General features: G+C 50.3%; 1 protein-coding gene across 1 annotated transcript in view; it reads left to right on the forward strand.

Moving 5' to 3' along the window:
• SLC41A2 (solute carrier family 41 member 2) overlaps positions 1-15,026 on the forward strand; it is a 416,626-nt gene that overhangs the window by 211,346 nt on the left and 190,254 nt on the right. The window contains exon 6 of the mRNA XM_086948344.1: positions 7,017-7,163. Within this exon, the coding sequence (XP_086804470.1) occupies positions 7,017-7,163 (147 nt within the window). The remainder of the gene's footprint in view (positions 1-7,016; positions 7,164-15,026) is intronic.

A 15,026-nucleotide genomic window follows, 5' to 3' on the forward strand; every position in this document is an offset into this window, starting at 1 on the left:
CACTCACAGACAGAATCCAGACCAATTCGGTAAGTATAAAAAAAGATATACTTATGCTTTATTTTAGAACCAAGCAGGGCTTGACATAAGTAAGATAACTATACCCTCAAATACAAGACTGTTCAAGGGATTGCAATTGTAATTGAAGTTGCAATTGTAACAGGTTTGTATATGCTTTGGAAACAGATTAAAGTACACAGTAACATTTAGATAACTTTTAGTTACTTTTGGATTATTTTGGAATACGGGGTGGTATGCCTCGATACCACACATTAGGATCTCACAATACTAGGTAAGTAAGACTTGTTATTCATTTGCGGTTTAGTTCTCTTTTCTCGATACAAACATCAGTTCAACACTTAGAACATGTTTGGCCCAAAATTTCTTAACATGGCGGGTTCTTAGGTAAGTACACAACTTATGAGTGGTAGTTTGGGGATAAGGACCAAGGTTCCCCAAAGTCTGGATGAGCACTCAAGTTGTACCACCATCTGCACTGGGGTGGCAGAGTGCAGAGTGTTGGGGGATAAGAGGGGCTTCGATTAGGGACTACTGACGAGCAGGCCACTCGGATGTGGGAGCAAAGCTCCTGAGGTTAAGGTCAGCACTGCAGGTGCCAGCAACCAACACAGGAGCTGCACCACCATCGGCACCGGGGCTGCCGGGTGTAAAAAGGATGTCGGGGACCTGGTGCGTTTCAATGGAGACCGTTGGTTGTGCAAATTTGCTGCAGGCTTTGGAAGGAAGACTTCCTGAGGGCGACCACTTGCTGTATAAGTAAGTTGGGTTCTTGGGGGATGCCTGGACACGTTGGTTGGGCCACCCAAGGCCGTGTGGCGTTGGGTGCAAGGATGTCTTCTAGACTCCGGTTTTCCTAACAGTTGCGGTTGGGGGGACCTTTCAGGTTGAGGCTGCAGGTGTTGTCTCGAAGCTTGAGGGAGGTCTGGGATCGCCAGATCCCAGGTCAGGATTGCTGTGTAGACCTCCTTGGGGTATTGGGCCACCCCGAATTTGGGGTGTGGGCGTCTGGTGCAAAGTGATGCAGAATCGCTGAGTCGCTGGAATCCAAATTCTGTGGGTGAGTCTTTGTCTCTTGTGAGCACCAGATTTGCTCAAGCAGAGTCTGTAAGAGGGTTGAAGAGCAGGTCCTCCAGGCTCTGGGGGTTGCTGGCTGCTGGACTTTCCGGAGTTCTTGCTCTAAGCAGGTCGTAGACAGGATAGGCAGGTAGGGTTGGGGCCAAAGCAGTTGGTGTCCTCTTCTTCTTGGGTCAGCGCAGCTTTTCAGTCCTTCTTCTTTCTTTCTCGAGTCTGTGGAGGCAAGGTTCAGGGTTGCCCCTAAATAATAAATTTAGGGGTGTTTAAGGGGTGTGCAGGTCGGGACCAATGGGTCCCTTCCTTGAGGTGGGTACACCCCTTTTTATGCCACCCTCCAGTGAGAGGGGGTATGAGCCTCTCTCTAATTGGCTGAGTCTCTCCATCTTCAATCTGAGTTCTGAGATGTGTGCTTTACCTCACCTCCCCCACCTGAGGGGTGGGTTTGGCAAAGGTGGGCACACATCTCTTCCTAGCTTGGTCGTCCCGCCAATTCTCCCACCCAAAGTGGAGGCCAGAACCAATGGGAGCCAGTTGCTGGAGGCAGCAAAAGACAGGGACAGCTTCCAAAGGCGGCAGGCCATTGAAGCTTCCCCTTTCATGGACCCAGCCCATTCTGGAGGAGGAGCCATGACACCTCTTAACAGAGGGGCCTTTATTTCTGGACCCAGAGAGTGGAGCCTCTCTACTCAGGGGTCCAGAAACCTGAATGGTGGTTTAAAATGGCGGGCAGTCATTCAGGAACCACACCAGCGCTTGTCGATTTTCAGAGGCCATCTCTAAGATGTCCTTTGAGTGCATGTTACATTAAAACCAACACTGGCATCAGTGTGGGTTTAATATGCTGAGAAGTTTGCTTCCAACTTCCCAGTTTTTAGTAAAGCCATTACCGAGCTGTGAAGTTTATAATGACCATATGGTCTTTATAGCTTTACTACGCTTACAATGTCTAAGAATGGGCATAGACACTATAGGGGTACAGGGCTCATGCCACTGTACCCTCACCTTAAAGCTAGTGCACCCTGCTAGATGGGTGACTTACCTAGGCCTTAGGCAGTGGTTTGTAGGTCTTGCATACTGCGAGGCCTACCCTGGTCACAGTGCCCTTGATACCCATGGTATCTTTTACAAGATGCTTGCCTGTGGCAAGACAAAAATGGGGGTGGGGGTGGGGGGGGGGGGGTAACCATGCAAAAAGGGGCACTTTCCTAAACTTGTAGCAGGGTTTAGAAGAAAAGTCATTGTTGTTGAGATACCCACAAAAATTACCTACACCTCCTGGCCTAACTAAAATTACAGGAAAGATCTATTTAGCTTCAAGTTGAAGTCTTACTTATTTGGATTATTCGCTGAAATCGTAGAAGTCTGCTAAACTCTTTGTAAACAATTATATACAGACATGTTCATCATCTATGCTTTGTATGTCCTCTCTAAATATACGTTGAGTATTATAACTCCCCCATAAAGGACCTCTCCAGAACTGTCAACAGAACCCTTTTTGTTTTTTTACATCAATTTTTTATTGTTCTATTTAAAGCACTCAAACCCCAGAAAAATCCGATCTATTTAGTCTATCTTATGAGTGTAGTCAAGACTGATATTAGATCTTAAGTTAACGGTGAACATGAACGCCCCTTATCTCACTGACATGTACCGGGAGAGAAAAGATCAGACACTGGCTACCATCATTGTCATCCACAAACCGGGCAAGCCCGCAGATCAGTGTTCTTCATATAGGCCCATTTCACTGCTCAATTGCGAGGCTAAGATCCTTGCGAAGGGGTGTGGAGTTCCTCAGGGCTCATCATTGAGCCGTACGCTCTTCAATGCATATTTGATGCCGCTGACCGGGATTGTTTGTCCGCATGGTATTAACATCATTAACTATGCGGACGACACCCGGCTGGTGGTCTCCCTTGTGCAGAAAAGTGGCCTCCAATCACCGTCCAACCTAGCAGTATGTTTGGAGGAGGTGAGGAGCTGGATGATGAGCTCATGTCTGAAGCTCAACGACGACAAGACCGATCTCATGCTTTTGGGCCCGGCGGCCCCTTCCACTTTGGAGCTGCTATGGCCCGCGAGCATGGGGACGGTCCCTGCCCCGAGAGACAACATCAAAAGCCTGGGGGTATGGCTAGATAAGTCACTGAGCTTCAACACACAGGCCACCAAGGTGGCGGCCACCTGCTTTGGCCTCCTTAGGGTGATCAAAAAAATCCTTCCCCTTCTTCCATTTGAGGCCAAGCAGATAATCATACAGGGCCTTGTCCAATCTCATTTTGACTTTAACAACGCCCTGTATCTTGGAGCACCGGATTACACCCTAAAAAAGCTTCAGCATGCTCAAAATTGTGCTGCTCGTGTGTTACTTGGAGTCCCACGAAGAACATCTATAAAAGCGGGGTTAAGAACGTTGCACTGGCTGCCTGTCAAGGACAGAGTAAAGTTCAAATCTCTGTGTATCGCCCATCAGGCTTTTTGAAAAATGGGACCAGAAATCAACCACTCTTTGATTTCTCCTTATCTTCCCAATAAGGCGCTTCGTTCCTCATCTGCATTTCTGGCTAAGACTCCTAGAATCTTTAAAGCCAGAGCAGGAGGATGCTCCTTCTCGTATAATGTATCAGGACTATGGAACACCCTTCCCTTGCACATGAGAAGCAATTCCAACTTAACCAGTTTTCGGAAGCAACTTAAAACTTTTTTGTTTCAATAACCAGAATCCTTGTTTATTTGTCTAAGGGCAATCCTGTTTAGTCACAGCGCCTGGACGCCTGAGGGCAACTGTAGCGCTTTACAAATTTTATTTTCATTTCATTTCATTCCCTTTCCACTCATCTGTTACAGGTCCTTCCCACCCTGATCCACCTGGACCAGTCCAGGTTTATGCCGGCAAGAAACACATCTCTTAACCTCCGCCGACTACACGGAGTGCTCTGCAGGGCAGATACTATTAGAGAGGATGCTGTGGTGGTGTCCCTAGACTCTGCTTCGGCATTTGATACTATTGAATGGCCATACCTGTTTGAGGTGCACCGCAAGCTAGGCTTTGGCCCCGAATTTATCAAATGGATGCACCTTTTATATTGCCAACCATTGGCGCAGGTGGTCATAAATAATCGGAAATCCCCTGTTTTTTCCTTGGGTAGGGGCACCAGGCAGGGCTATTCCCTATCACCACTCCTCTTTGCCTTGGCCTTGGAGCCCTTGGCGGCGTGGATCCGTTGGGTCCCTGCTATCAGGGGCCTGAGATGGACTCATGGCTGGGAGGACCGCATCTCTTTGTATGCAGATGACATCCTGCTTTAGCTAGCCTCCCCAACAAAGTCCCTCAACGAGGTAATGGATATATTCTATATCTTCTGTAGATTGGTGGGATACCGGATCAACTGGTCCAAATCTGTGCTCTGTCTAAGCCCCGACTCCTCCGGGGTTGCCAATTAACAGAGGTCGTGGAAGGATTTTAATATGTGGGAATCTGGGTATCCAAAGACCTGTCTCGGTTCTATGAGACTAACCTTCAGCCCCCGCTAGCACGCCTTAAATCCGATGTCCTGCACTGGAAGTCGCTTCCCCTAACTCTCCTAGGGCGTGCAGCATTGTTTAAGATGATATCCCTCCCCTACTTCTGTATGCGCTGCAGAACACGCCTATTCCAGGCGCAGCATCGTACTTCAAGGAGCTAGAGTCTGTAGTGCGGGACCTGCTATAAGAGGGTAAACCCCCCCCCCCCGCATTGCGACGCAAAAACTTTCGTTGGAGTGGTTCGACGGTGGAATTGGGCTTCCTGATATGAAACGGTATTATTGGGCTTCGAAGCTCATTGCGATCAATCAATGTAGATATAGGCGACACGATGATCCAGCCTTTTCGATAGACCGATGTCTCCTCATAGGCGGCGGTTTCGAGGGGGTGTTGTATAGTAAATCTCCGACATCCGTCCTGTCTGGTCCGATTAAACATGCCTTGCAAGTGTGTAAGGACGCTACCAGAAGCCTGGGTTGGGAGGGCATACTCACCAGGGCCACGCCGCTCTGGCACTGTGACGAGTTGCGTCGACTTTCTTTCCAAGGGCTTGATAAATCAGAGGTCATCGGCACTTCCAGTATTGGGGACCTATGGAAATCGGGCGAGGTCATACCATTCTCCCGATTACATCAAGACTACGAAATGGCCAGTTCAGAACAGTTTTGATATCTCCAAATCCAGCACACTTTGATTGTAGTTCTCCCTAAAGGGGCTGACCTCCCCAGGTCCTCTCCGCTGGAGGATAGGATACTAGATTGATTGCGATTTGCCTGAAAAGGCTGTATCTCTCATATATAGGAAGCTCATTAATAACATGCCTGATTCACTGACCCCTTAGAAGTAAATGGGACCACGACATGGCTGGGCTGGATGACGAGGAGTGGGGGGCTACAGTAGTGTCTCCACATGAAGTATAGAGTCAAATAGAGTCACGCAAACCTTTTCTATTTTCAAATACCTTACTTTCGTACACCTTAAACAAGTCTTTTTAAACTTTTAGCACTTAGGGCCCCTTCCCTCTTCCATGTATTTTTGCAAGATATGTTGGACTGAGTAACAAGCCAAATATCTAAATTACCTTCTTTTGTAATACTAGTAAAAACTTAAAAGAAAAAAGGTAAAAACATAAAAAATAAAACCATTTGATGAGACTGATTCTTTGACTGAAAGAGTGGTCTGTGGAAATGAGCGATTTATAACTCTTTTTCTTGTTGATTTTTTGAGTTGTTGTGCAGTACTGGCATCTATTTTGTTGACTATAAATTTGGCGTAGCCTTACTGCGCGTAAGCCAAAACCCTCGTTGTTGTCTACTCCACATGAAGTAGCCTTTTCCTCCAGACTCTGATTGTTTCAACTGAAAATCCTTCACAGAATTCATTTGTCCGGACCCTCATTGGTTCATAGGGCTACGTCCAAGACAATAGCTGTGCGCGACACTGTGGGTAATAGGGCACCTTTGTTCATACTGTGTGGGAATGTGCTATAATACAGAAATACTGGAGGGGGTGGTGCTTATGATGGAGAAGGCGTTGGGACAACAGATACAATGCAACATCAAATTGCTTTTATTGAACATTTGGGACCCCACGGACCTTAGTGCCAAGGAGAGAATTTGGGTGAATTGTGCTTCATGGTGGCCAAGCGAAATATTGCACGTCTATGGAGGTACCGAACGCATCCAGCTTTGCTGATTGGGCCAAGAACATGGACTGGTGTATGGTGACGGAAGTTCCTATTTATGCTTCTAGGGGGTGTCTGACGAAATGGTCACAAATATGGGGGTCTTAGAACTCTTTTCGAGGAGATATATGTCAACCACCTGGGAGCGGGGATGAGGGTGCTGCTGAAGCTGTATAGTATGTGACTCCTGACGACAATCTTGATGTACCGTGCAATGAGCTACTAATGTATCAATGTGCTCTACGGTTCCTCTGAGCAAGGTTGTGCTTTGATTGTTTACATGCCTTATTTCAATAAAAAATAATAATAAAAAAAGACTGATAATTGATCAATGGATACTTTTCCTATAGTTGAAATAACGATTGGCTACCAACATCATCTAGCATGTTCTCCTGATGTTCACTGCTCTCACTCTCTGGTTTTACATGCCCAGCAGAATAGATCGCCTTTTTCTATTTGTAGACCGATTTATACTTCATCAATTTCTATCTCTGTGTAAATTCACAATGACCCTGTCTCGAAAATAAGGATAAATTCCAGACATAATTTGCTATGGTGTGCATACAAATGACGCAAAACAGAATTTATTGTCTCTTTTCCCTATGGGGCATTTCCTTGTTTGAGTACGTGTTGCAAGAAATATGTTTGGCTTACGAATTTTTTGAAAGTATCACATTATAACGTTACTCTAATGTTTTCTTTCTTATTGAAATAGGTATCATAATGGTTGGTGTCATAGTTGGATCAAAGAAAACTGGTATTAACCCAGATAATGTTGCCACTCCCATAGCTGCTAGTTTTGGGGACCTCATCACTCTTGCAATATTGGCTTGGATAAGTCAGGGTCTTTATTATTGCCTCGGTAAGTAAAGCAGACCTTCCTTTGCATGAATAATGCTATTAATATACATTCTTTAAATTAAATGGACCATTTTGAGGGGTGATTGAAAATTAAAACTATTTATTTTGGCACTCCAAAAAACCAGGATTAAATGTAAAAGGCATCTTTAACATGGCATGCTTACCATGAATGACGACATCACACATGAGTGAAGCTGAAACACACTTTTCTTCTAATGTACTGCACATTGTTAAGTGAGCTTGCACTTCACATGTTTGGTTTGTGGGTTCCAGTTTTTAAAAGAGGTGATAAACACTGGATAATAAAACACAGTTATGTTTTCATCAGTTTTTTATTTTTAGGCATTAGGCATTTTACGCCTTGTCTCACTTCTCCCTATTTATATTTTCAGGGAGATCTCCCCCTAAAACGCCCTTTTCTTCCAGCTGTTCTCGCTCTCGCTCGCTAGCCAAACTAGTGGACTTTGCTGTATATTTCATATGTGCACTAGATCTTCCATTTCAGGTCGAAGTGGTTTGCTAACAACTTCTTGGGGACACTCAAAGTTTCAGTGGGAATGCAATCCACCCCTTGTTTACCATTGACTTTTTCGTTTGTTACTCACATTTGTTTGCTTTCTGTTTCCTGGCTCTATATGTTTTAAGCTGCCCAGCTCGAGTTCATTCCTTCACCTTCCCAACCCCTAGTTACTGTATTCTTCCTCCAGTGCTCAGTTTCTTCAAACAGGCCTATAAATCTTGTTTTCATCTGATCACATTTGCTGTGCATTCAAACACAGAGGTCAAATGTCAGGCTCTCTCGTCCAGGGAGCTTGGTGTTTACTTCACTTTCTCTGACTTCAAAGTGAGAGTATTTGTGTGGCAATCATGCTGGCTCCAGGCAGTGCTTGAGGGAAGTTTTTTTCTACCACATAACAAAATATAAATGTCTGTAAATGAACTGTGCAGATATTTCAGAATTAGAAAAGCTCAAATGAAGCGCATATTGTGGTAATTCTGAAGTGTGGTGGAAAGAAATATATTAAACCCATCACAACAAATCAATACACTAGGTGATGACATTTCCAGACATTGATTGTGCGCAGTATACTTTCATATGTGAAACTGTATGTCTGTGCAAATGTAATGGCAATTTCCAATTGAAGATGTGTTGTCTATAATGTGAGTGTGCTACTACACCATAGGGTATTCCACTCAACACCACACCACTGCACGCCACTGCATTCTAATCTTCACCACTCCACTTTACACCATGCCACTGTACTCTGTGCCACTGCACTCTACTCCATTCTACGCCCCTGCACTCTGTGACACTTACTCTATGCCTCTCTGCTCTACTCTGCACCGCTTTACTCTATGCTAATGCACTCTATGCCACTCCAGTCTAGGCCACTACATCACTCCAGCCTAAGCCACTCCACTCTACTCTGCACAGCTCCACTCCACTCTGCACAGCTCCACTCCACTCTATGCCACTCTGCAACACGTCACTCTAGGGGCCATTGCACTCTATGCCAATACACTCTGCGCCAATGCAGTCTGCTCTGTATCCCTCCACTCTACGCCCCTACACTCTATGGCGATCCATTGTATGCCACTCTAATCTACTCTGCACTGCTGCACTCTACGCCACTGCACTCTACACCACTACACTATGCCACTACACTCTATGCCTCTCTGCACCACTGAAATCTACTACATTCTAATGTGGAACACTGCAATCTCTGTCCCTGTACTCTGCAACACTCCAGGCTACGCCACTTCACTCTACTCTACACCACTCTATGCAGTTGTACTCTATGCCACTATACTCTGCACCACTATACTCCACTGCAGTCTGCGTCACTCTACTGGACAGCACTGCACTCTATGCCACTGTATTCAACGCCACTGCACTATGTCACTCTTCACTCTGCACCACTGCACTCTATGCCACTTCATTCTACTATTCACACTCTGTCACTGCATTCTTCGACACTGCATTGCACGCCACTGAATTCTATGCTGCTGCACTGTGCTCCACTCTACTCTACTGCATGTTACACTACTGCATGTTACACCACTGCACTCTACAACACTCTACTCTGCAACTCTGCACTCTGTGCCACTCTACTCTGCACTAATGCATTCTTTTCCACAGCACTCTATGCCACTCTACTCTACATCACTTTACTCTGCATCTCTCCACTCTATGCCACTTCACTCTGCAGCACTCCAGTCTACCCCACTACACTGTATGCCACTGCACTTTATGGCACTATATACTACTCTGCACCACTCTACGCCACTCTACTCTACACCCCTCAACATCACTGCAATCTGATAGAGACTACTAGCCACATATTCCTTAACATAGAATTGCTCCCAGGTGTGAGACTGGATCTGGAAAACTCTTTTTTGCCACAGCATCCCTGCGCGCCAGGGGACGGCATCACGCGACTCCGCCCAGGCGTCGACCCCGTACGTGATGTCAGCGAGGTCACATAAGTCCCACCCCGGCGCGCCTACGTCAGTTTTTTCCTTTTCCGCGTGCAAAGCGGATCCGGTCGATGCTCCAGGCCTGTTTAGGCCCCTTTGTCTTTCACTTTTGTGGTTATCTGTATGGAACAGTGTGCGAATGCCTTCGGTCTTTAAGTCTTGCACGTCGTGTGGACGCCTTATGTCTGCGACGGACCATCACCTCATTTACATGTGGTGTTTAGGGGAAGATCACAGCTCCATTGATTGTGAGGTATGCCAACAGTTGAAGCCGAAGGGAGTGCCAGATAAAACTACTCTCGGCACGTCTCTCTAGGTCTGCTTCTTCCCCTCACTCAGCTTCGGCGGAAGGTTTTCAAAGCGTCCGCCGTCGTCGTCCTCATCCCTCTCCTATGCCACACCAGCATCGCTCCCCGGTGGGTAAGTGTCGCAGTTTGTCCCTCAGGGCTGGCTTCCGGCCAGTTGTCGGGGTGGCTCTCCGCAGGTGATGCGGCCCGCGTCTCGACCTCCTATTCACCATTTCCCGGTGAGGTGGCGTCGAGAACCCAGTTGGAGACATATGCGGCAGCTTTGCAGGCCTCGCTGGCTTCTCCTCCTTCCCCTCCTGGGACGTCGGCGGATCCCTTGCACTGTGCGGGGCCCTCCGCGTCGTCGCCAGCGGCTCCGGCCCCGGCGCCGACTGGTTCGGCTCCAGGCTTGGAGGATGTGGTGCCGTTTGGGTGCGGCCCTTAGGGGGTCCCTCTTTCGGACCACGGTGCCTATGCTTCGCCGCAAACTCCTGAGCGAGTCCCTGTGGTGTCGAGGGAGGTTGCTGGGGCTCGGGTCGCTTCCCCGAGCCCCTCTCAGCCCTCTGGACAGGCGGGGACCTTGTCTACGGCTGAGGTGATGCCGCTACGGCACCGGAGGGGTCGACGGATCCCCCTCGTCCCGCTATGGGTCGAGGCTGGAAGGGGACCCCTCGTCCCCCTCCGGGCCCCTCTCGTCCCTCCACGCAGGCAGCTGCCTCGTTGGAGGTTGAATCGGCCTTGGCGGCGCCACATGGGTCTGCGGACCGGACCCCCTACGTCCCATTCTGGGTCGAGGCTGGCGGAGGGCTCCTTGACACACCCCAGGTCCCTCTCGTCCCTCCACGCAGGCAGCTGCCTCGTTGGAGGTCGAGTCGGCGCCGTTCTGGCGCCGTCCCTTAGCCACTTCGGCTACGGTTCTGCTCTGGCCCCCCGTGCTGTATGATGTGGGGGAGGCCTGTCCGGCGTCTCCTTTGGCGCCGGACGGTGATGACGTCCTGCCTCAGGCTGCGGAGTCACGGACTCGTCTTTGGACGCTCCCTCTTCTCCGGAGGGTGGGTGCCTGCTAGAGTCATCCTCACCGGAGACGGGCCGCCGCGTGGTGGCTTTTTCCCCGGCGTCATCAAAAGGCGGCTCCTCGCTATTCCTGAGACTGCGGTTTTTGTCGGAAGAGCAATAGGTTCTGTAGTAGGGGATCTCTGTGTATAGTCATAATCTAGTGAATAGTCCCGCCCATGTGCGTGGACCACGGAGCAATCAAAAATAATCTCTTACAGTGTCAAAAAATGCAGAAATGCATAGACACTTAAGAGAGAATTTAAAGACAGATAATGCAGCCTAAAAAGGCTACACTGTCCAGTACTTCAACTAGAAATTCCACCATAAAATCCACAAAAACAGCAAAGCCTGTACAGATTTCCCTTGCTTCACCAGCAAGATCCCTCAGGAATGATAGAGAGGAGAACCTGGACAGACAAGCCCCATAGGCTGCCATTATGTGGCTTAAACAGTATACTGTGCCTTTAAGGAAACCTTCCAGAAGCTTCTCCCAGTATCCCAGAATGCATAGCAGGTCCAACTTACTTTCAGTTCTTTTTTCCGGCTCCTGCAAGCAGGACCCCGGAGCATTGAGCTCTCCCTTTTCAAGGGTTTTGTTGGTGTTTTTTGCACTAATTTCGATTTTGTGTACTTTTAAAGTACTTTGGTGTCTTCTTCTTGGTCTTTTGCACACTTTAGTTGTCTATAATGCCTGCATTATTTGACAAATGCCCGAGGTGCTCCAGGAAGAAGGCCAAGTCAGACCCCCATGAGGTCTGTATCCTCTGCCTTCCTTCTCCCCACATCCCAGAGGAGTGTGAAATCTGCTGTGGGTTCACTGGCAGGACCCTGAGGGACAGGATGAAAATCAGACTTCAGGGACTCGAGGAGAGAAAGAAGAAGGCACAAGGTGGGTCTGGTGGGGCTTCTTCTGCCCATGCTGAGGCCTCTGGGGGGCTCCCCAGGGGCAGGAAGTCCAGCAAACGTCATCTATCTCCGTCGTGGTCAGTGGCTCCAACCACGACGTCGAGATGAATGACTGCTATCTGTTCCCCTTCTCCCCAGGGCTCTGGGTCGAGGCGACGTCGACCGCCGCCGTTGAAGTCTCCGGTGGCATCTTCATCGTCGTCGACGTCGGTGTCGACGTCAAGTGATCGCAGTCGTGGGGCCCGGCGTCGGCGCTCGTCGTCGAGACGACAACGCCGCCGCCGTCGTCGAAGCGGAGGCGATCGGCGTCGAGGGGCTCCTCGGCGTCGAGGCACAGAAGATCGGCGTCGAGGCACAGAAGGTCGCCGTCGAGGCACGGACGTTCGACGACGAGGCGAAGGAGACGTTCGACGTCGAGGTTGTCTCGCTCGACGTCGAGGAAGCGCGACTCAACCCCGAGGAATCGGCGCTCGGCGTCGCGTCGCCGTTCTCCGACTCCCAAGAGGCGCGGAAGGAGCGCTGACACCAGGAGTCGCTCTGGAAAGCGTCAGGAGGCTGTGGATAACTCTCCTAGGTCCCAACCTAGTGAGGGGGGAGTTTCACCAGGTTCAGCGCACTCTGCTGTGTTCACCCCTACTAAGCCTAAGTCGGTTACTCCTCCTCCTCCCCTACCAAGGGGGCCTCGTCCTTCGGTCCCCTACTCCACCACCACTGCCGCCTCTTCCACCTCCTCAAGCTCCTCCGTTGGAGAATCCTCCTCCGGTTCCTCCGAGGACCTATTCGTTGCCGAGGTTCCCTACTCCTCCTAAAGGGACCCCTCGGCCGGGGGCGCCACCCAAGCCTAAGTCTCCTGCCCCGGTGGCTCCAGCAGGGCGGCCTAAGCCCAGGAGATCGCGATCCCGCTCCAGGCGGAGAGGGAGAGAGCGTAGTCGGCACCGATCCTCTACGAGATCGAGGCGGCGCCACAGGAGGCGAGAGTCGCGGTCCCGCACGGATTCCTCCGGGACCAGATCTTTCTCCCCAACATTGTCGGACTCGCCAGGGACAAGGGTGTCCCCAGTGGATGAGATCAGTACCTTTCAGGACGTGCTCTTAAGGGGGGCAGCGAAGCTCGGGATCACGGTGACGGCTCCAACACCGACGACGTCCGTGATCTTTGAGACGCTTCACAAGAAGCACCTGTCCCGCCCTCTTCTGCCGCTCGTGCCAGGTTTGGTGGAACCAGCGAAGGAACTGTTCCTTACGCCTGCAACTACGAGGACCGCTCCGTCCCGCCTTCTTAAGAAGTACAGGGCTCTGGACTCGGACCCGGCGTTTCTGAGAACTGACCCGGTGCCAGACTCCGTGATTGTGACGGCAGCCAGGAAGCAGCACTCGACCTCCCAGTCTTCTACTGTTCCTCCGGATAAGGAAAGTCGGTGGATCGACTCCAATGGGAGAAAGGCCTGTGGGACGGCCTCTACGTCCATGAAGGCCGCTAGCGACACGGCCCTGCTGGGGCGTTATGATCGGGCACTGTGGGAGTCCCTACAGCAGTTTGCGGATCTCCTTCCGAAGGATCAGAGGGAGGATTTCCTGGAAATCCTGAAGGTAGGGATGCTGGTCTCCAATCAAGTCATCAGCGCGGCTGCTGATGCCTCGTTGCTGGCAGCCCACGGTTATTGTCATGGAATTAACCAGAGACGCCATGCCTGGCTTCGACTGACGTTCCTCAAGCCGGAGGCCCAGCAGAGAGTTGCTAATCTGCCCTTCTCGGGGGAGACCCTCTTCGGGAAGCACGCGGACGATGAAATGGCCCGCATGAAGGCAGAGGCGGAGACCTTGACGGCGGTGGGCTTGGAGAAGCCCAAGGACAAGAAGAGCTACCGCCCGTTCCAGAGGAGGTTCGGGGCGCAGGGCAGAGGCCGAGGACAAGCTACGGGTCAGCAGCAGCAGCAGTACCGCAGGCCCTTCTAAAAGCGCCAGAAGGGTAGGGGAGGCCAGCAACCCTCTACCGCGAACAAGGGCGCAGCAGGGTCTCGTCCCTGAGCTGTTACTTCCCCCTCGTCCGTTACCCGCTCCGGTGGGGGGAAGCATTCAATCTTTTCTGGCAGAGTGGAGAAAAATTACTCGGGACAAGTGGGTGCTGAATATTGTTTGCAATGGATACAGTCTTCGGTTCACCGGCCCGCCTCCATCGATCCCTCCGGTCAGCTCACAGTATTAACTGCGCGAGCTCCAGGCGGAGGCCAACGTCCTCTTGAGGAAAAGGGCCATAGAAGACGTGCCTCCTGTCTCAGAGAGGAAGAGGTCTGTACTCCCAATTCTTTCTGGTCCAAAAAAAGGACAAGAACGAGTTCAGGCCCATTCTGGATTTGCGACAGGCAAACAAGTGGATTCGCAGAGAAAAGTTCCGCATGCTGTCGTTGCATCAGATTTATCCTCAGCTGCAACGGGGAGACTGGCTGTGTGCCATAGACCTACAGGATGCTTACTTTCATATGCCCATTGCACACAAACACCGGAAGTTCCTGCGATTCCAAGTCGGCGCCAATCACTATCAATACACAGTGTTGCCGTTCGGACTGAAGTCCGCACCCAGAACATTCTCGAAGTGCATGGCGGTGGTGGCCACACATCTGCGGAAGAACAAGGTGTTTGTCTACCTGTACCTGGACGATTGGTTGATCAAGGCCTCCTTCTCGGAAGCTCAAGCGCACTTCCAGAAGACGTGCGTTCTCTTGAACAAGCTGGGGTTGCACATCAACATGTCCAAGTCTGTCCCGACTCCGGTCCAGTGCATGCAGTACTTGGGAGCATCAATCGATACGCTGTCAGCAAGCGTGTCTCCTTCGGAGGAGCGACGGCGATCGATCCTTCGGAAGGCTCAGGCTCTTATGACCGCTCCATCTACAACAGTGAGGACGGTGTCTTCTCTACTGGGGTCGATGGCCTCTTGTATCTTCCTCACTCCCCATGCAAGACTTCACATGAGACCTCTGCAGGAGTGCTTGGAGGACCAGTGGGAGCAGAGGAGAGGATCTTGGGACGACAAGATACGACTGCCTCTGCATGCTCTTCAGTCTCTGAAGTGGTGGTGTTCAGCGGAGAATCTCCTCAGAGGGGTTCCCTTCCACAAGGACATTCCTGCCCAGACG

Source organism: Lissotriton vulgaris, unplaced genomic scaffold (assembly GCF_964263255.1).
Source record: "Lissotriton vulgaris unplaced genomic scaffold, aLisVul1.2 SCAFFOLD_929, whole genome shotgun sequence".
Lineage (NCBI taxonomy): Eukaryota > Metazoa > Chordata > Amphibia > Caudata > Salamandridae > Lissotriton > Lissotriton vulgaris.